General features: G+C 53.9%; 1 protein-coding gene across 1 annotated transcript in view; it reads right to left on the reverse strand.

The window, feature by feature from the left end:
* Positions 1-21,139, reverse strand: part of Zcchc24 (zinc finger CCHC-type containing 24) — a 55,600-nt gene extending 34,461 nt beyond the window's left edge. Inside the window, exons 1-2 of the mRNA XM_004624084.2 lie at positions 20,810-21,139; positions 7,807-8,007 (exon numbers count right to left, since the gene is read on the reverse strand). Coding sequence (XP_004624141.1) covers positions 7,807-8,007; positions 20,810-21,055 — 447 coding nt within the window. The 5' untranslated portion in view covers positions 21,056-21,139. The remainder of the gene's footprint in view (positions 1-7,806; positions 8,008-20,809) is intronic.
* Positions 21,140-21,156: the final 17 nt, after the last annotated feature.

A 21,156-nucleotide genomic window follows, 5' to 3' on the forward strand; every position in this document is an offset into this window, starting at 1 on the left:
CCTCAGCTGGACTCTGGGTCTCTAGGGCATGGATAGATCTGCATTCTTTTGCACTTGACTTTTTGAGTGAATATTATAAAATAATCCTATAAATTATGTGTCCTGTGTTTTCCCTTGTAAAACCCTGACTACAACAAAGTAGCATGGGCTCTGTGCAGCATCTGTATGGTCCATCATGGAGAAGTCGGTCTCGTGGGGTCATCAGGCCATCAAAGGACCCCTTGGTAGCCTTCAGCCCATCTGATGCTTCCTTATTTTGTTCTTGACTTGTGCCTGAGGTCTAACCTCGCCAACCAGAGTGTAAACTTCTCTGTCATAGCATTTGTTCCCCAGCGCCTTGGTCCTGCCCTCTGCTTACCCTCCCTCAGGTCTGTCTGTCTTCTGTCCTCACTCACAGGCTGGTTTCTGCAGCAGCCGAGGGGCCTCCAGCCTGCCACTAGCGTGACTGTTCCCCATACTAATCCCAGACAGTTCCCTGACACCTCGGATGCTTCTCCCTGCCCTCTGCAGAGTCTGCATCTGGTCCCCTGCCCCAACATGCCCATACTCCTCCCTGGAGTGCAGCTCAGGCCCCAAGGGCTCTGGGCCAGACAGCAACTCCCATGAGGAAGTTGTTCCTACTGGGCTGCCTTCCTCCCCTCAAAAGCCTACCCTAAGGTCCAGAAGGAGCCAGGCCCTCCTGGCAAACCCTGGACAGCCAGCGCTGCTCCTGTGTGCCTCTCCAAGGACACAGGAGGGCCTCAGAGAGCACAGACAGGGTCCTTTGGTCCTGTTCTGGCAATCTGCAGATCATTGGTGACACCACTTGTGTCTCTGCTGCAGTTGATGGATGGGCTCTGCTGCCACCAAAGTGGGCCCACCTGCACTGGATCCGGCTGACTTTCCCAGGGCAGCAGAAACCCTGAGGCTGGACCCAAGGTGAAATTCCTGGGCATCTTGACCTGGTCAGATGGGACAGCTGCAGCTTTGTCATGCATGATCCGCATCTTTCTAAATTTCTAGCAGCCCATCATTTTAAAGAAACCAACTTCGTAGAAATAATGGTAGAGACCAAGTCCGGATGCCAAGGGCAACGGCAGAGTGTCTTTGCAAAAGCACAGGCTCTGGAACGAGCAGGACTGGAGTTGTAATCCCAGCTTCCAGCGTCAACTGCTGTGTGACTTTGACCAAGTCGCGGTGCATCTCGGGGCCTCGGTTTTACCAAATGACAACTGGAGATCACTATGGTACCTGCTGAGAGTTGCTGAGAGACCTAAAGGCACGATCACGGGCTCATTTAGCAACCCTACACTGAGCTCAGCACAGTGCTCAGTTTTTATGGGAACTGCAGTATGACTGTCACCCTTGTGCTCTGTGCCTGGCACGCCACGTGGGGACCGCACGGCTGTGGGGCAAGAAGCAAGCAGCAGACGCTCCTGGCTGCTATGCCTTCTTGGGCTAGCGCTGGTACCAGATGGAGGGGGCCCCTGCCCAACCCAGCTTCCTTCAAGGGGTAATGTCCCCTCAGCAACACTCGGAGTTGGCCTCTTGCACCTTCTGCTTCTACTTCGGGGCCCTCCGTTTTCCTGCAGTGCCCAGGGTCATTACACTGCACACGGGACATATGCGATTCCCATCAGTCTAATGAGTGGGGCTCTGATCCCTCTGTCCATATCTGAAAATTGGAAAAGAATCAACACACGGCTGCCAGCGCCTGGCTCCCGTGCCACTACGAGGCCTGGGCAGGGAACGCTTTAGCGCTGCTTCCCAGCCCTAGGCTGACGCACAGCTGCAGGATGGGCCACATACACTCTACCCGGTTAAGATGACCGAGGATTTTAGAAACATTTAGATCATTAAACAGGATTATTTCACAGGAGAGAAAATAAAGGAGCAGAAAAAATATGTAAAAAATAATGGCTGACCCCCATTATTCTGATGTTAAAAACGTAATCCGTATAGCCAAGCAGCTCTGTAGGTTCCAAGTTGGATAAACACAGAGACACCTACAAAGAGACACAGCACAGTAACATGGTCAGTAGGCACAGCCGTGGGACAACGGAACACTATGGAAGAGACGTTTCTACAGATTATGCTGCAAAGTGAAATGTGTAAGTCCTACAGAAACCAATTAAATCATGGATAAAAACATTAGAAAATTAAAATTTGACACTAGAAAATGAGTACAAAAGAAAACAATGAGAAATAGAGGAAGAAAAATGACAAGTAATTTAGAAAACAAAAGGATGAGTGTAAATATCCAATTATACAAATAACAACACTAAATATGAGTGGATTTAAAAAATTGAAACTGGGGCTGGTGAGATGGCTCAGTGGTCTAAAGCACCTACTTAGAACAAGCTTAGCAAAGCACAGGGACCTTGGTTCAATCCCCCAGCACCACATGCCAGCCCGCCCTGCCCCCTGGTGGGCTGAGCTGGCCACACACACACACACACACACACACACACACACACATAAATAAAAATTAAAAAGAAAATTGAAACTATAGGTAGAGATTTTCAAATCAGACCAAATAAGGTGAAGATCTAATTGTATGCTGTTTCCAGGGGACAAACTTTAGATTCAAGTAGAAGTAAAAAGATGAGGCTGTGTCTGTATTAATGGTAGAGCGCTTATACAGCGTGTGTAAGGCCGAATATCCAATTGCCAACACACACACACACACACACACACACACACACACACACTCAGAGAGAGAGACAGAGAGACAGAGAGAGAGAGAGAGAGAGAGAGAGAGAATAGTAACAATTAAAATGATGGATAGACTACTACCAAACAAAATAGACTTTAAAACAAAACAAAAAATGTTCCTAAGGCTGGCCAAATAGCTCAGTGGATTAAAGCACCTGCAAGCAGGAGCAGGGGCTGGGGTTCAATCCCCATCCCCAGGCCTGCCGTGCTGGCCCCGCCCCCCCAGGGGTGTTGAGATGGCAATTCAAACTGGGCGTGGTGGTGCATGCCTGTGATCCCAGCTCTTGGGAGGCTGTAAACAGGAAGATCACTATGAGTCTGATCTAGTAGTGAGACCCTGAACACCCTGTAGACCCTTCTTTAACTAAAATACAGAAAAAAAAAAAAAAAAAGTGTTCCTGGCAGCTGGGCTTCACAGTACACACCTGTAATCCCAGCATTTGGGCGTCTGAGGCAGGAAAATCACTGTGCGTTCAAGTCCAGCCTGGGCTACACAATGAGTTCAAGGCTAATCAGAATTACGTAGCAAGACCCTGTCACAAACAAACAAATAAGCAAACAACCTTACAACAACAAAGAAAAAGAAAAGAAACAAAAACATTCCTGGAGATGATAAAGCATATTCTATAATGATGATAAGAGGATCAATCTTCCAGAAAGTTATAAAAATTATAAGCACTGGTGCACCTAACAGCATAGCACCGAAACGCATGAAACAAATACAAAATTGAAGGAAATAAGGGCCGGCCAGATAGCTCAGAGGACTAAAGCATCTGCTTAGGCAGGTGCAGCGACTGGGGTTCAATCCCCAGTGTGCCATGCTGGCCCTATACCCAGGGTGCACTGAGATGGAGAATGAGACTGGGCATGGTGGCACACGCCTGTAATCCCAGCACTTGGGAGGCTGAACACAGGAGGATCGATATGAGTCTGATCTGTGTAGTGTGACCCTGTAGACCTTGTACTAAAATACATTTTAAAAAACTGAAGAAAAATAGAGTCAACTTCAATATCCTTACTTAAAATAATGGCTAGAAAAACTAGCAAGAAGGTCAATAAGGCAAACAGCTAGCAACAAAGAGAGCTAGTAAAGATCTACAGAATACGTCACTTGCCGTCAGCAGGGGGCCTCCTCTAGGGCACACAGGACAGCGTCCCAGACAGGCCACAATGAACTCTGAAGTAAATCACAAGTTCAGAAGGGATGAAAACATTCCCCAGCTATTCTCTGACCACAATGGAATAAAGTTAGAGATCATTAAACCATATCTGGAAAATACACGAATGTGTCAGTGTCGAACAACATGCTACTCCTAAATGACCCATGGGTCAGAGAAGAAATCACAAGGAAGGTTAAAAAATACACCATGATAAATGAACATAAGGATACAGCATTCTAAGCCTTGTGGCTCAAGCTCAGAGGGAAATTCATTGCTGTAAAAATCTACATTAGAAAGGGATGACGTAAAGGGCCAGGGATGTAGCTCAGGGGCATAGTGCCTGCCTGGCAAGCACAAGGTCCTAGTTTGATTCCTGGTTACCAATAAAATAAAATAAAGTGAGTCATATAGTCTTCCAACTCAAAGAACAAAGAAAAGAACAAACTAAACCTATGCCAGCCTCAGGCAAGGAAATAATAAGGATCAGAACGGAAGACTGAAAGCAAAGATTTAAGGCTGAATTGTAATCCACTGTTTAGAGAGACCACATTTGCTGGTGTGCCATCTATCAGTAGGTAACAACAGGGTTGCTTCCACCTTTGTGCTATTGGGGATGTGCTGCTTCAACTGTGGACCACTGTCTCCCTCTTTAAAAAGAAAGGAAATTCTGACCCATGTTACAGGATGGATGAACCGGAAGACAAACTAAGGGAAATTATCCAGTTGGTAAAGGACAACTACTGTAGGACTCTATGAGGCCCCCAGAGCATCAGATTCACAGAGACAGAAAGCAAAATGATGGCCATGAGGGGGGTGGGAGGGCAGAGGGGGAGTCATTGCTTAAAGGGCTCAGTTTTATAAGAGAAAAAGAATTCTGTGGATGGAGGGTAGTGAGGCCTACACGATATAAATGCACTCCACTCCATTGAACTGCTTAATTCAGGAATGGTTCAGATGGTCAGTTTTATTTTATGTTTTATCTATTTTTTATCAATAGATATTCTACCACAATTTTTTTAAAAAAAAAGCCAGATTAGAGTGGTAAGTAATAAAATAGAGAACAGAAAACAACAGAAAAAAATCTCCTAAATCAAAAGTTGATTCTTGGAGAGGTTCAACAAAATTGGCAAATCTTTAGCTAGAGTTATCCAAGAAAAAGAAAAAAGCGAAGACTTATGTTACAAGTCAGAAATGAAAGAGGGGGGAGATTATTACTGACCTTACAGAAATAAATGGATTACAAGAGAATACCAGGAACAAGGATATGCTGACAAATTTGATAAAAAAAATATAAAACAGACAGATTCCTAGAAATACACAAAGTATAGTAACTGACTTAAGAAATAAGAGAAGACCAGATCAGATCTAGGAAAAGGAAAGAGACTGAATTGGTCATCAAAAATCTACCCCCTAAGGAATATCCTTAGAGGTGAATTCCACCAAATATTTAAAGAATAATTAATAATTGTTTTGTCTTTTCCAGAAAATAGAAGATGATCAAATACTTTCTATGTCATGAAAGCAGACACAGGGTACAAGACGGGTGAAGCTCGAGAACATTATGCTATGGAAAAGAAGCGGGGGGCAAATCTCATACGCTGCTCTATGATTTGTGTGGTTCTGTACACCTCAGAGTACTTGGGAGGCCGAGGCAGGAGGATCACTGTGAGTTCAAGGCCAGCCTGCTCTACAAAATGAGTTCAAAGCCAGCATGAATGACACAGTGAGACCCATTCTCAAAACACTAATGAATGAGTGAACAAACGAATGAATGAACAAATGAATGAACTACCTGCAATAAGTTCTGTTTTGAGTAGATAAAAAGACTATATAACTGACAGCTGCCTAACTGTGAACTGCTAAAAACCACTGGGGTTGTACATTTTAGATAGGTAAATTATTTAGCAAGAGAATCACATCTCAATAAAGCGGTCATCAAAAAAAAAGGTCATTCAATATGTCTACGTTCCGCACACTGAACTCCTTGATAACCTCTACTGAGGACACTTTCCTTCCACCGGTCTTGTGAACCTGTGCCTCACACAGCGAGGCACACAGGGATTGGACCAGCGCCGCCCCTGCCCCGCAGCTTGTGGCAGGCGAGCTGGATAAGCATCCATTCAAATTCCAGCCTGCCGAATGGCTGCTGCCACCCAGCATGGGCAGACTCTTCACCGTGACCCAGAGGAGCGAAGATTACCCAAGCTAGCATTTCCTGAGCACCCAACACTGCGCTGACCTCCATCCTCTTCCCACGCATGATGAGGGCTGGGAGATCTTTTGCCCTTCAGGGGTTCAGACAAAATCAGACTTGAGATGGGGACAAGAGAAGACCTCAACCTGCTCAGGAGAGGGTCTCAGCATGCAGTGGCAAAGACCCCAAGACCAGGCTTCTCGCTCACATTCTGCCCAGCCCCTCAACACCTCTTCAAGACAATGTGTTCAGCTGTGAAATGGGACCACTGCAGCAACACCTGCCAAGAGGTGAAGAGAAATGATCTTTCTAAAGAAAGCCCAACTCTGTCCTGCATGGCGCTGGGAGCTGGGGCCCTGTGCCGCCACATGTGGAAGACCTCTGGCCACCTGGGTTAAAGTCCTAGCTCCACCATCCCACACCAGTTCCTTCCTCACGCCCTGCACCTGTTTCCTCTGGCAGGTGGAGGCACTCAAGGTGGCTGTGAGCCACACAGGAGTACAGACAGGAGACGCATCTCCTCCACGGTGAGGCCCCACGCAGGAGGGTGTAGAGTGTGGTTGTGAAAGGCCCATGAGCACAGCCGGGGCTCTCAGGAGAGCACTCAGGGCACTGCTTATGGGTGGGCCACGCCGGAGCCTTGAGAACCACCCAGGTCCTCAGCTGTTGTTTGCCCTGTCCTTCTAGAGATGCTGGGGGTGGGGCAGGGGCCAAGTCCCAGCTGTGTCCCTGTGCCAAGGGCCTGTCATGTACTGAGTTTCTGGGGGGCACACCTCTCCGCACTGACACCAGTGGGTCAGCCAGTCTAGCTGGGTGGGGGTGGGGATCTCACCACCACACAGGTGAGTGCCTGGGGCTCTGCATTCCTAACAAATTCCTAGCACACACTGATGCAGCTGTGTCCAGCCCATGGATTCGATAGGCAGACCTGGAGCCTGGCATAGCTATTCCTGAGAAGCAACACATCTTGGCCTCCCAGGGCCCTGAACACAGCCCCACCCAACATCATCTGGAAGGTGACGCTCCATGGGTTTCCAGGGCTTCCAGGATTCCTTTGCCATTACATGCATAAAATAAAACTAGTACCACATTATAAAAAGTTGGAAAATCCGAAAAACTGTAAGAAAAAAAAACACCAATAATCTCACATTCTTTTTTAAAAGACACGTGGCTAATCTATCTCCCAGGATCACAAAGATGTCTCGCAGGCAGTCAGGGTCACCTTGGGAGTGGAGTCTGCTGGGTCACAGCACAGTGTGGGGTGGGGTGGGAGCCAATGTCCTGCATCTCCCAGCCTCCTTCCCCCAAGACAGATGCCCAGGCCCTCAACAGAAGGTCATCTCAACCTTTCTGAGGGGTGAAAAGTGAGGACAGGACCCCCTCCCCTTTCTCTACAGGCGGAGGGAGGCAGAGGTGGGGTCTGAGGGAGGGGTGCACATCTGGATTCCTGGCCCAGAGCCCGCATTCCTTCCTTGTGAGTGTGAGCAGCTGGGGCCTCCAGAGCGCTAGAGGAGACTACTGGCCCCAGGCCCCACCATAACAGGGCCCCTCCTACAGAAGGGCCGCTGGGGACCTGAAGGCCCAGAGCTTCAGATCCAGTGTCCCCCACTCAGACTGCTGTCCCACCAGCTGGATCCTAAGCTGGGCCTCAGTTCTGAGATGGGAGGAGGAGGCCGCAGCACATGCCCACCTATATAGCTGTGTCTGTCGGAGGCCCTGGGCTGCCGGGTACACGAGAGTCTCCTTCGGTCACCTTACCTGGGGACAGTCTTTGATGTAGTGGCCCTTGTTGAAGCACAGGTGGCACAGGTAATTGGGCGGAGGCCGCTTACTGGGCTTGCGGGCCTCAGAGCTGAGGGTCAGGTCCGAGAAGTGCTCGGTGAGCGAGCTCAGGCCGTCAGCGATGTTGTTGAGGGAGCCGTAGGGCGAGGCGCTCTTATACACACTGCTGCTCAGCGCCTGTGGGGACAGGGGCACATTGGCAGTGGTGGCTGGGGCTTTTCTTTGTCCCCATCCCTATATACACTAGCACAGCACCCTGAGCTGCCTAAAATCCTTGGCCTCCAGGAGTTCAAGTCCAACCCTAACTCCAGTGGGAGTCCTTTGGTGGCCAGTTAGCCACATGGGGCCTCAGTGGCTCTGTGTGTGACCCAAGAACACGACAGAAGCCTCGGAGAGTTTCTTCATTCAAAAATTTATTTATTTATTTATTTATTTATTTGGTACAGGGCCTTACTACGCAGTTCAGACTCACAGTGATCCTCCTGTCCCAGTCTTCCCAGCGCTTGGATTATAGGCGTGCGCCACCACACCCTGTACACCACCACTTCTGGTTCTGGGGCCTGCACAGCACGTGGTACCAGGGATCAAACTCAGGTCCTCGAGCTTATCAGGCAGGTGCTTAGACTGCCGAGCTATCTCCCCAGCTCCCCCAGGGAGTTTCTACCCATGCCTGACACTTAGGAAGCCTTCAGTTTGTGGTGACAATAACTGTGGTCATTGCTACTCTCAGCTCTTTACAGCTGCCACGAGGTGAAGAGGCAGGGGAACAGGTGCCAGTTAGATTTGGAGCCTTGCCACTCACTGCTGGAGGGACACGAGGCGAATCGCTGCTGACTCAGTTTCCCTCCTGACTCGGGGCATAGATTCCGTTTTAGAGAGGCAGATGGAAGCTTCGCCCTTGGCCTGGTCTCCTGTGCTCGGGAGCCCAGCCTGGCCCCGGCCATTCTTCAGGAGCCAGAATAAAGAAGTGGCCCACCTCTCCCACCTCCTGATGACAGGAACCAGACACTCCGCCAAGCGTCAAGGCGGACGCGGCCCAGGCCACCTCTTGCTGTACACAGCCTCTATTTATAGGCAAGGCGGGCTCCAGGCGGCCTGGCACGTAGGAGTCCAGGGAAGGTGGGGCCTGCGGTGAGGCGGGCACAGGATAGCTGTGGGTCCCTCTCCTAAGGCAGAGCTGAGGCTGCAGAAGCACAGACCTGGGCATGGAGCTTGGCATCCCTGGCACCAATGCAGGTGCTCAAGGCTACAGGAATGGGCTGTGGCCCCGGGGACCACGGCTGTGTGGTGAGGCTGTGCTCTCGGGAGTCTTCAGGCTGACAGGGCCCAGGGCCAGTGGAGAGAAGGCCTCACAGCAGGGGAAAACAGGGGCCCAACAGGGAACACTGTGCAGAGGGAAGGAGCACAGCTGAGCCCAGCGCCCACTGTGGAACACGCCCTCTCCTCCCCTGGCCTCTCGCCGCAGGTTCCTCCTCACTGTCTGAACCTTTGGGGGAGGCTGCTTCTCTCCTAGGGCACAAGACCCTCCTTATCGGGACACTGCTGTGTGATCCTGGGCCGGTGCTCTCCTCTCTGCGCTTCTGTTCTGACTCTTGTACTTTTCGACACCTGCCTGGAACGTGAGAGGAGAGACACCATATCCATGGTGCTCAGAGAGCACCTAGCTGTAGGGCAGCGACTGCATGGATCCTGGCAGCTGCCTCTGCCGTACGCTGCCTGGGTACCCAGAAGCTGAGAAGCGGGGAAGACTGGGGTGAGCCCGAAGCGCAGGGGGCCCCGCAGAGGGTGTACAGCTCTGGGACTTCACCTCCATGCAGATAGCAGTTCACACTGCACTGTGAGTCACATTCCCCATTCTACAGATTAGACAAGTGTGTCCAACTCATATTGAATGACTTGGGAAACTCGTAACCAAAACAGTTTTCTGGGCCCCACCCTAGGCAGACTCAGCACTGCTTGAGACCAAGGGCCTAGGATCTGTACGCTTCACCAAATGGCAAAACACGGCAATAAAAGTTACCATTGTGATGGGGGGGGTGGGGGGGTGGACATAGTACTGGGACTTGAACTCAGGGCCTTCTTACTCTGCTACATTCTCAGCTCGCTTTCTATTTTGAGACAGGGTCTCACTAAGTCCTTCAATTGCCCGTGCTGGGCTCAAAGTCACAATCCTCCTGTTTCAGCCTCCTGGCATGCTGAGGTCGCAGGCACTTGCCACGATGCTGGCTCGCTGTAAGGATCTCGCGGCATACAGCTCAGTGGTGACGGGCATATTCACACTGCGCAGCCTTCATCCCCGTCCAGAGCGTTTCCATCTCCCCAAACAGAAACTGCCCCTCCGGACACCAGCTCCTCGCCTTTCCCTCCCCTAGCCTGAATGTGCATGTCTCAGGGTTCCTGCAGTTTGGTCTCAGCAGCCAGGCCCCTAGGCCTGTCCTGTCCACCAGCCAGGCCTCCAACAAGGTCTCCAGCCCGGAAGACCCCACTGGCCTTAGTTCTGTGTGACAGACAAAGAAACTGAGGCCTGGGCGGTCCGGGTTCACAGGCCCCGAGCAGCCAGAGGGGGGCAGCAGGGCTGAGCTCCAACCTTAGTGACTCACCCTCGGCTGGGAAATGCAATTTCACAAATAACAACCGTCTTACCCACCCCCCAAACCCCCGTTTCCTTTTTCTTTCTTTTTTTCTGGATAGGATTTAAGTAAGTCCGCAGGAATCAGGGCTGGCTGTCTTGGCAGCAAGCTGTCAAGAGGAAGGGGAAGTTTGGTGGATGCCTGAAAGTACACTAATTACACCCTGAAATTCCTCTCCCCCAACTTGTGGCCACGTTCCCCTGCCCACAATGGCACTTGGGGTATCCCGGGCAGCTAGCGGCCTCCAAGCCGGCAGCCTCTCCATGGTGGCTCAGCAGCACCCACCCCTGCGCCCCCAGGATCATGACAGCTTTGTCCTTCCACACACAGCTTCCTGACTTCAGTGTCCTCCAGCCTGGGCCCACAGGCTGCTGGCCCCAGCCCCAGTTCAAGGCAAACAGAACCTCAGTGCCAAGGAACAGAGCACAGACTGCCGGCAGACCTTAGTTCTGTGTGACAGACAAAGAAACTGAGGCCTTGGCGGTCCAGGTTCACAGGCCCAGGCTGCCCTAACAGGCAAGTGGCCCCTTGCTTGGCCCGAGCAGGGTGGGCGGGGCAGCAAGCTGTTTCCTCTCCACAGCTGCGCTTGAGCTTGGGCCATGGAGGTGAAAGGCAAGTCCTGGCTGTTTTCATGGCCTGCGGGCACTGGACAGAGGTCAGCACACAGGACCGGGCGCTGGCCTCTTTGGTTTCCCATCTATAAAACATACAATGGAGCAGGAGGGGAGGCACACCTGACCATCTGCAGCCGTGCCACCCCTGGGCACAGGCATCCAGGTCCTGAGAGATACCCCAAGCCTGGCCCATGGAGGGTGCCCATCTTCCTTCTGCGCTAGGGCCAGGCAGACATGATGCCCCATCAGACAACCTCAACATGGCCACGGCAAGTGACTCCTCTCAGTGTCTCTGCTGAAACTCTTTTTCTCCCTGGGATGCATGCACGGCTCCTTCCCAGAATTCCCTTCTCTATGCCCACACGCACCCCCGCGGGACCCACCTCCAGGCCTGGCTCTAGCTCCCGCTCTGCAGCCTTGGAGCCCTCCTTCCCCAGACTCGGCCTCAGGGTCCCAGGAACAGTGTGAAGGGCTCAGATCCTTAGGGTTCTGGCCTCTGCCTAGGACCTGCTGCCCTGACCCCTGACCCCTAACCCCTGACCCCTGCTCCAGTGGGGGCCAGCGACCGTCATGCGATGCTGCCTGCAGCCGTTGTCTGGGATCATGCTATTACCTTGCTTCTCCCACAAGGCTGGGTAGGCCTGGAGGCACCACTCTGCTGGCTCCCACACTGGTTTTGCTGCGTCCTTATGCCTGTTCTTGTCCCAGGCTGGGAAGGGCCTGGATGCCCATGTGACAGGGAAGGTACCACCCTAAATAAAAGGTTTGGATTGGGGCCTCTGGCTTCCTGTGGATGGATGGGCTGCTGTGGGCATCAGGTGGTGGCTGGAGGCCACTTGGCCACATCTCCTTCCTCATGTCAGTGACCCTGGCAGTCAGGAGAAAGTATGGGATCCTCACCCCATGTCAAGAGACTGTCACCCTCCTGCCCACGGCTGGAACTTCTGCAAGGGTCTGCATGACTGCTGGGGAAAATGAGACAAGGTGACGCTAGAGTTGTGACTGTACGTGTATTGTACCCTGAACCACAGCCTCTCCCTGCCTTAGCTCCGTTTGCCTGGCAAGAGCACAATCTAGATGAGCACCGTTGGCCTTACTTCACAGAACTGGAAAAGGAGGCTCAGAGGAGCTGAGTCACCGGCTCAAGGTAACACAGCCAGTATGTGCTGGGCTGGGACATTTCAGCCTCCACCCAGCTTCCAAGGCTTGGCCTCCCCTACAGGAAGGGGAGCCAGAGGAAAGGGCCACGTGCTAAGCCCTGGGCTCTGGCGAGAGGAGGCACCACGTTTTCTGGGCTGCGCGAGGGGTTCAGGCCCTAGCGATGGAGGCTCTGCACAGGACACAGAGCGCAGAGACAGATCCTCTCCTGCACTCCTGCTGAAGGGTCTTCTCCACCCTAGGGTGGTCAGAGGGTACCACAGGCCAGGGAGGGTGGTAGAACTCTGGGAAAAGCCTAGAGGGAGAGAAGATCTGTGTGAGATCAGAGACGGCAGCAGAGGGGCAGGGGCAGCTGCCGGAGCGGCATGGCAGCCGGCAAGGCCACCAAGAATGCACTGTCAGGGCCTGGCCATGGGTAGAGCAGCCCAGCAGGCCCGGCAGATGCCAACGCTGAGCCCGCACCCAGGCCTCTTTGATCCTAGCCCCCAGATCTATGGGGTTCTTTCTGCCCCTGCACAACTGCTTTCCTATCCCAAAGCCCCCCTACCCTTCTTATAGTTTGTGTCTTGAGGGCCCCCCAAGCCTCATACAGCCTTAGCTGGGGCTTTTCAGAGGTGGTTGGATCCAGAGCGGGTGGTACTGAGACTATGGGCGTGTGATTAGTAAGTCAGTCTACTGGAGTTTGGAGCAGTTCTGGCTGGGAATAAGGGTGTGAGTGCTACAGCCACCCTAGGGCCGGGAGCCTGCATACAATACAAGGGACAGAAAGAGGTTTCTCTCCCCTTCTCTGGCTTGCTTCTGCTGTCTTCTGCTGCCATGAACTGTTTCATCTCTGGGACGCCCCTCTGCCATGTGCTGCCCTGCCTTGGAGCCAGCTGATTATGGGCTGCAAACTCTACACACTGTGAGTTAAACGAACCTCTCCCCCTTTAACTTTGGGTGTTGGGTATTTTGTCTCTAAAAGGACAGAAAAGTAACTAAGACAAACCTCACTACCAAATCTAACACACACACACACACACACACACACACTCACACACTCACACACTCACACACACACACACACACGTGCGCACCTGTAGCCATGCCGCCTGATCTGTGATGAGAAGCTGCCGGCTCACTAATGACTCTCCTTCCACCAAGAGTCTGTCCTTTTGTCCCTAGGCTCGGCCTGGCATCCAGAACACAGGCATCCCTTATGCAAAGAGGTGGCCACAAGTGCACCGAGGCTGGAAAGGTGACATGATGGACAGATCAGGCGGGGTCATGAGGACACTAGTTCCACCTTGACTAAGAAGCTCCCCGGTCACACCCAGCTGGCCTCAGATGTTCAAGGCTTCAAACTGTCCCAGGACCAAGACTGTTGCAGAGCTGGCATGATGGGGGTGGGGACCCCTCACAGGGCCCCCCAACACCTCAGCTTCCAAGAGGCACATACGATCACAGCCCTCCTGCACAATACCAAGTGCACCATGAAAAGCCTGACCTAAGCCACACATAGTGGTGCCACCTACAATCCCAGAACTCAGGAGGCTGAGGCAGGAGGATTGCCGTAAATTCTAGGCCAGACTGAGCTAGGTAGCAAGACCGTGTCTCCAAAAGAAAAATGAGCTGATCTCGTGAACATAACTAAGTTCTTACTGATACAGAAAGAGAAATGGGGAAAGGACTGATCAGGAAGCTGCAGGCCTCAGTGGTACCCCAGACTGGCTAGGTATTGGGGTCCTTTCCCAAGCCCTGGGACCCCAGATTCTTGCTTTCTGCCTCCTTTTTTCTTTCTTTCTTTCTTTTTTTTTTTTTTTGGGGGGGGGACACCAGGCAGACCCTAGGGACAGGACAGGCAATGACAGCAGGACAAAGCAGGGAAGACTGAGGAGAGATCTTCCATCTGCTCTACCCAGGTCACCACTCACCCCCAGCAAAGGTACCAGGGACCTGGTAGACAGAATACTGGCATATAGGCACCTGGGACCTGATGCCTCTCTCATCTACAGTATATTCATCAAGAAGAGGCATAGGCCAGGCAAGACAGCTCAGTGGACTAAGCACCTGCTTAGGCAAGCACAGGGACTGAGGTTCAATCCCTAGCACCACATTCCATGCTGGCCCTGGCTACCAAGACTGGGTGTGGTGCCACACACCTATAATCCTGGCGCTGGGGTGGCTGAAAACAGGAGGATCACCATGAGTCTGAACCGTGTAGCGAGACCCCTGCAACACATACATTTAAAAATAAAAAGAAAGAGGCAGAAAGCAAGATCTGGGGTCCCAGAACTTGGCAGAGGACCCCAATACCTAGCCAGTCAGGGGCACCACTAAGGCCTGAAGCTCCCACCACAAGGGTCCTGGGTCTGGGATTCTCTCACTCGCCAGGTGTCTCCGGCATCCTTGAAGTCACATGCAAACCTCTGCGCATGCGTGCAGGCAAACTAGTGCTCGGAGCACTGTGCTCACAAGAGGCACTCGAGCTGTCCCCGGATTCCCCCAGGTCCAACGCCCACCAGGGTGAGGGTCGCCTCCACAGGGACAGGGCTTTGCTGCCTCCAGGTCGGCATTCCAGTGAACCGAGCAACCAGCAAACACGTCTTCCTTAAGATAAATCTGGAAGCTTAGAGGCTGAGGAGAGCTGGAAATGGAAGAGTGGGGCAGTTTTGAGTCCTCCTCTGCTCACTGCCTGTCCTTTCTTCCCTCCAGCACACGTCTACTAAGCACTAGCACACATCTGCTGAGCACCTAGCACACCCAGGTGCTGACTGAGCACTGGCTGCCAGGATGGTTAATTGGACAAAAGGCAAGATTCCCACTCTCCTAGCACTGAGGTGTGTGTGTGTGTGTGTGTGTGTGTGTGTGTGTGTGTGTGTGTGTGTGTTTTTAATGTTTTATTTAGGTTTTTGGTACAGAGTCTTGCTATGCAGCTCAGACTCATCGCGATCCTCCTGTCTCAGCCTCCCTAGTGCTGGGATTACAGGCATGCACCACCATGCCCACTCTGGGTGGCTGGCTCAGTGCACCTGGGGCAGAGCCAGAATGGTATGCGATACCAGGAATTACACCCTGGTCCTCGCACTTGCCAGGCAGGCACTTAGACCGCTGAGCTATCTCCCCAGCCCCTCTTCTAGCATTGAATTTAGCTATCAAAGCAGATATACATGGTGACTGCAGCCCCACAAGGCCAACTTTGCAGAAGCCCCTCGACTAGCCGGTCTTGTCACAGGGTTCTGGCAGCTGCAGGGGGGCTGCACCCCATAGCAGCCAGGGAAAGCATCTCACAGGAAGGGCAGCTGTTGGCCCCACAAAACTCACTAGAATCTGTTTGATGAGGGATGAGTGGCCCTACAGGGAGAAGCAATAATGAGTGCAGAGTCAGGGACCTGTGGGACAGCTCGGGAGATCACTGTGGCCAGCGGAGGCCGAGGGACAGGTCAGCCAGCACCACAAAGGCACCCACACAGGACAGGTCAGGGATTCTGGGCCCCACGCTGGAGTCCCAGCTCTGCCACTGCTCCCTAAGTGGATCAACTTCTTGCAGCCTTAGCTTCCCCGCTGGACAGGGAGGCCACTACACAAAGGCTGTGCCATGGGAAGCCAACACTAGGAAATACGCAGTGTGCTTCTCTGCCTCTCCCAAACCGGGCCAACCCAAGCAGGAGCGCGGTACCCCGTACCACGACAAATGCCCAGAGGTCCTCACGGGGCTTGGGGTCTGGGAGAACCTGCCAGGGGCCCTGCAGTGTGCCAGGCAGCTTGTGGCTCCTGCCTGCCTTGCACGGGGGGTCAGAGGAGGACTGAGGTAAGACCTGAGCTGGAGACCAACAGCTGGACAAGCCACCATAGAGACAGTGCTGGACACAGAGGAGCCTGAGACCTGGCCATGCCGCTGTCCTGCAGGTGATGGACCTGACAGGCCTCTGTGTTGCCTGCTGTAAAAGGCAGCTATGAGGAAAGTGATACCAACAGCTACAGGGCACCAGGAGTCTTCAACGGCCACTCATGGCCACCCTCTCCGTGGGCTGCGCCCACCTCCCGTGCTGCAGCGTCTGGGTCGTGGCCACTGCTGATTACTAACCACTAACACCACCCGCCTCTCCTTCTCTCCCCACTGACTCAGCGGGTCCTCAGGGCCTGGCCTCCCTCCATGCCTGTACCGGCCCAGGAAAACTTATAGTGATGGAGGGAGGGCAGGCTGCCTCAGCGAACACCATGCTCAACTGAGTCAGCCACTGGCCTCCTAAGAGGGCTGGGGCATCTTTCCCAACTGCTGGCTGAACAGGAAAAGGCCATTCCTTTCAGACCCTGGGGCCATCTCCCTGCCCCACGCATATCATAGCCGCAGTCCCTGGAGGTCACTTGTAGCACTGCCAGGCACACACCCATCCTCATGGAGAAGATGGCCTTGTTCCACACACCCATCCTGGCAGCCCTTTAGCTCATAAGGGGACAAAGGCCAAGCCAAGTCCAGTACTGTCCAGATGGGATCTTGGAAAGTAAGGCCCACAGGTCCTGCTCTCAGGGCTCTGTGTGCATAGAAGACCCCAGTAGGTGGCTGTCAAGCCCCTCAGTACCCTGGCTGCTGTCCCCACATCTCCAGTGACTGGGCCATGTGACAGAGAAGGGGGTCTGCGGTGCTGCTGGAGATAAGGCAGGACCAGCAGTGGACTCCAAAAACAGCTCCCTAAAAGTGGAGTTAGCCCACAAGGGCAGCGCTGACTCTGGGAGCACCGCTGGGCCTGACAAACCCTGGCACATGTCTGGTACCAAGTGGGGCTGAAGACCAGGGGACATGTCCTATTCTGCAGGACTTCTCAGAGTCTTTTTTAAATTTATTATTTTAAATTCTTTTTTTTTAATTTGATACAGGGTCTCATTACACAGTTCAGACTATTAGTGATCCTCCTGTCTCAGCCTCCCCAGCGCTAGGATTACAGGTGGGTGCCACCACACCCAGTTTCGGAGCCGGCATGGCATGCAGTACCAAGTATCAAACTCAGGTTCTTGCGCTTGCCGGGCAGGTGCTGAGACCGCCAAGCTATCTCCCCAGCCCACTCAGAGCCTTCACTGTGCTCGCTGGCATTATCTGAACACAAGGAAAAGATGATACGCTGTGCATTCCCAACCTGTGTGACCCCAAAGCCACAGAGTAGAGGTCACTTGATGGAAGGGCCACCCTTCCAGGTACTTCTGTCCAGGAGGAAAAGGGAAAGCAGACAGCTCCCCTAGGAGCCTACCTAATGCCAGACACAGTGGTTCACGCCCGTTATCCCAACACTTGGGAGGCTGAGACAGGAAGATCACTGGGAGTTCCAGGCTGGCCTGGGCTATATAGTGAGACCTAAGCAGGCCTCATACAAGAAGTGGGCTGGCTCCATCTCCCTGGGGGGAGGGGCTGAAGTAAAGTCTGTGCATCTCTCAGGGCCAGGAGATAATGTATAACTGCTTTTTTTTTTTGTTATTTAGTACAGGGTCTCTAAATAATACACACAGCTACACAGCTTGGACTCCTAGTGATGCTCTTGTCTCAGCCTCTCCAGCACTGGGATTACAGGTATGCACTACCATGCCTGGTTTCAGTGGATTACAGGTATGCACTACCATGCCTGGTTTCAGGGCCAGCACAGCATGTGGTACTGGGGAACAAACCAGGGTCCTTGTGCTTTCTAGGCAGGTGCTTAGACCATTGAGCTATCTCCCTCACCCTGCATAACTGCTTTTTCCAGAGGTGAGAACCCACAGACCCCACACTGCTGCAAATTTAAATTCTAAACAGAACTTGGTGGGGAAGACATCTCAAAGCCCAGCCCCAACTCCTCCTAAGATCCAACTTTCTTGGAGTTCTGAGGAGAAGGAGCACTCAGGCAAGGGCCCCAGAAGCCTCCCTCCAACACACTGGGTTTCCAAAAGTGGGGGTTACAGGGCTTCAGTATCTTTTAAGAAACTCCATAAGAGGCCCTTGGCCATTTATAAGTCACCTCCTGGTGCCTGCTCTTGCATTTGTATGTGGACACTGCCATCGCCCTCCCTGCTCAGAGCAGCCGAGGTTCCAGGGGCACAATGGGCTTCTGTGCCCCCATGTCCTCACCTCCCCCCAGTGCCAGCTGCATTCATGGTGTTTTGCTATTGTGGTGGGAGCAGTCTGGGGGTGGGGCAGCAGGGGGTGGGCTCTTGGCACAGGGGCTGGCACAGGCGGCCGTGGTCAGCAGTCAGCATGCGAGTCACATCCACGGGCGCTGCCACTGGTCTGCTGGGCCTCGAGCAGAATGGCAGAACTCCTGGGCCCCGGGCCCTTTGTGGAGTTCCCTCCAGCCACACAGGACTTGCTGCCACTCCAGCCAGCCCCCTGGTGATGCTGAGATGGGGGGATTTCTTCTTGCCTTCTCAGCCAGTTGCTATTTTGGAGCCATATCAGGTCACCAGCTAAGCCCTGAATGCAGGAGAGGCCTGTCCCCAAGAGACAGCTGGGGATCTGGGCTGGGGGTTTGGGGGGGGACGCTGAGGCCCAGACAGGCTTCCGGAAGTCAAAAGCCAGCCCTCCAAGGAAGCCACTGCCCTGTGAGCAGAAGAGAAGCCCCCTTGTGTCTCCCCCAGCCCAGCCTGGAAGCAGGCACATCCTTTCTCGTTAGGAGAAGCCTTCGGCCCAGACAGAACACCCTGAGGGATGGCAGGGAAGAGACTGAACACACAGGCCAACTGCGGCCCAGGCAGAGATGGGAGTTGCTGAAGTCAGACCATGAGAGACCACTGCTGCAGATAATCTTTACCTGCTCCTTCCACACAGTGTCCCCCTCATGGGGAAACTGAGGCACAGAGCAACCAAGTGACAGAAGATCAGTCTGAGCCACAGCTAGGATCCCGGAGGCCAGACATTTCCAGGAAAAGACAACAGCCTACTCACTCAGGGGACTCCTGCTGGCCCCTAGGGCCAGCATTTCGTAGTAGAGACCCACTTATGGGTCAACCACCACAGGGTGGGCGCAATGGAAGGCTGGCAGAGGCTGATTAGGGACCCCACCTGACCTGTGAGTCACAGTCTCCTCTCACTGGGGTGCACTGATCCAGTCACCCACTTTCCCAACACCCACATCACGGCAGCCCCATGCAGGCACTACATTCATACATACTGCTTTGCTGGCCTATGGTCTGGGGCCGTAGCTGTGGCTGCCAAGCTCCAGGGGCCCACACAGCACTCAACAAATGTTTAGTGAAAGAATAAACAACCGGGGAGAGAGACGCAGCCACGGAAGACACACTCCACGAACTGTCCTCCAAAGCCAGGATCACCTGAAGCCAGCTCTCTGAAGAGGCAGCAAGGCCTTTTACAAGAAGGAAAGATCTCCAACTAAGAACCATTCCTCATTCGGAGCGGGTGCTCTACAGTTTACAAAGAGCATTGGCATACAGATGTTTTTGCCTGGCCCTGAAGGGAACCTTTCCAGACCCACATCCCTCTACCATGCCAGCTTCCCCCACTACTGCCACCCACACGGGTCAACAAGACTGCTGGAGGTGTGGGCCTTGGGCCAGCGTTTTAGATGTCCACGAATCCTCCAGTAAATAAGGGCAGAGTTGAGCATACTGATGAGGCCAGAAAGGGCAACCCATGGCCTCCAACACACAACCCCAACCCAGCTTGCATACATAGGCTGTCCCCACTCCCCAGCCCTGGACCCTGGCTCTGCTTGCACCCTGGCAGAGAAAGCCCCACAAAGGAAGTCAGAGGAAAGCATAGGGTGTCTGCTGTTCCCAAATGGGACTGGAGCAGGTGGGGTGCAGGAGGAAGGGGTCCAGCTCAAGGCAGAGAGGAATGGCACCTGGAAGGGCTCAGAGAAGCTGCTTGCAGGGGCTGAGAGGTCAGGGCCCTCTGGGTATTTATCTAGCTGGAAAGAGGCACTGCCCCGTAGACTTTGTAACTGAATCCCCCAACCAGGCCAACTTGGCGACACAGGCGACCCAGGTTTCAGAAGGCCTGGGCAGCTGGAACCGCTCCCCCTATTTGGTCCCCCCTCCACAGAGCTGTAAGGATTTCCCTTTCATTTCCTTCCAGGCTGGGAGGGCAGGGGACAGCGCAGTCTGTGGGTCAAGCCCTCAAAAACCACTTCCTATGTGGCTGGGGGAGGGCAAACAGCTGGACCGCCAATGCGGGGGTCACTGTGTGAGAACAGCAGGGGCAGTACTCTGGGCCAGTCCTGGCTCTCCAAGACACTTTTCGGGTCAGGAGCGGTAGAAGTCGGTGGAGAAAAGATTAGAGGTCCTTCTCGAGGAGCTGAGAGTAGAATCTGCCCTCTGGGTCCCAGTGAGCAGTGACCAGGAGGCGGATAGCGCTGGGTGAGGGAAAGATAGTTGGAAGGGGCTCCCCACCCTGGCCGCACCCCTACTGTCTGGAGGGAATCCAGAGACACCCCCGCCTCTCAACCTTCTTTGAGCAGGGCTCCCGGGTTGGGAGAGGGGGCGGGCGGGCCCTGGCCGGGCCTGAGCTGCGCTGGGCCTGGAGGTGCCACGCTCCGGGGGACGCCCTAGGGACCCCGGGCGTTGGATCTAGCAGAGTGGGCCGGGGCACGGGGCGGGAGCGCGCGGGGCACCCACCTCTCCGCGCTGCAGCTGTAAGAAGCTGTTGAGATAGCTGGAGTGCAGAGGCGAGCCCAGCTGCTCCGGACGGCCCTTGCCGAAGCTCAGCTCCGGGGGCGCGGCGCCGGCGGGCGGCTCAGGCCGGAAGGCATCGAAGGCGCTGGCCTGGTGCGTGTCCTGCAGCGACAGGTAGACCCAGTTGAGCAGCTGGGCCGGCTGGTACACCGAGGCGGCGCTCGTGTCGATGGCCGACAGCAGGCTCATTTTGCAGCGGCCGCACCGGCCCCTCCCCGGCCGCCCGCTCGCGCCCCCCTCCCGGCGGAGGGGCGGGCACCGGGGAGCCTGTGCCCACTGCCAGCCGCCGG

The sequence above is a fragment of the Octodon degus genome, unplaced genomic scaffold, assembly GCF_000260255.1.
Source record: "Octodon degus isolate 3935 unplaced genomic scaffold, OctDeg1.0 scaffold00005, whole genome shotgun sequence".
Lineage (NCBI taxonomy): Eukaryota > Metazoa > Chordata > Mammalia > Rodentia > Octodontidae > Octodon > Octodon degus.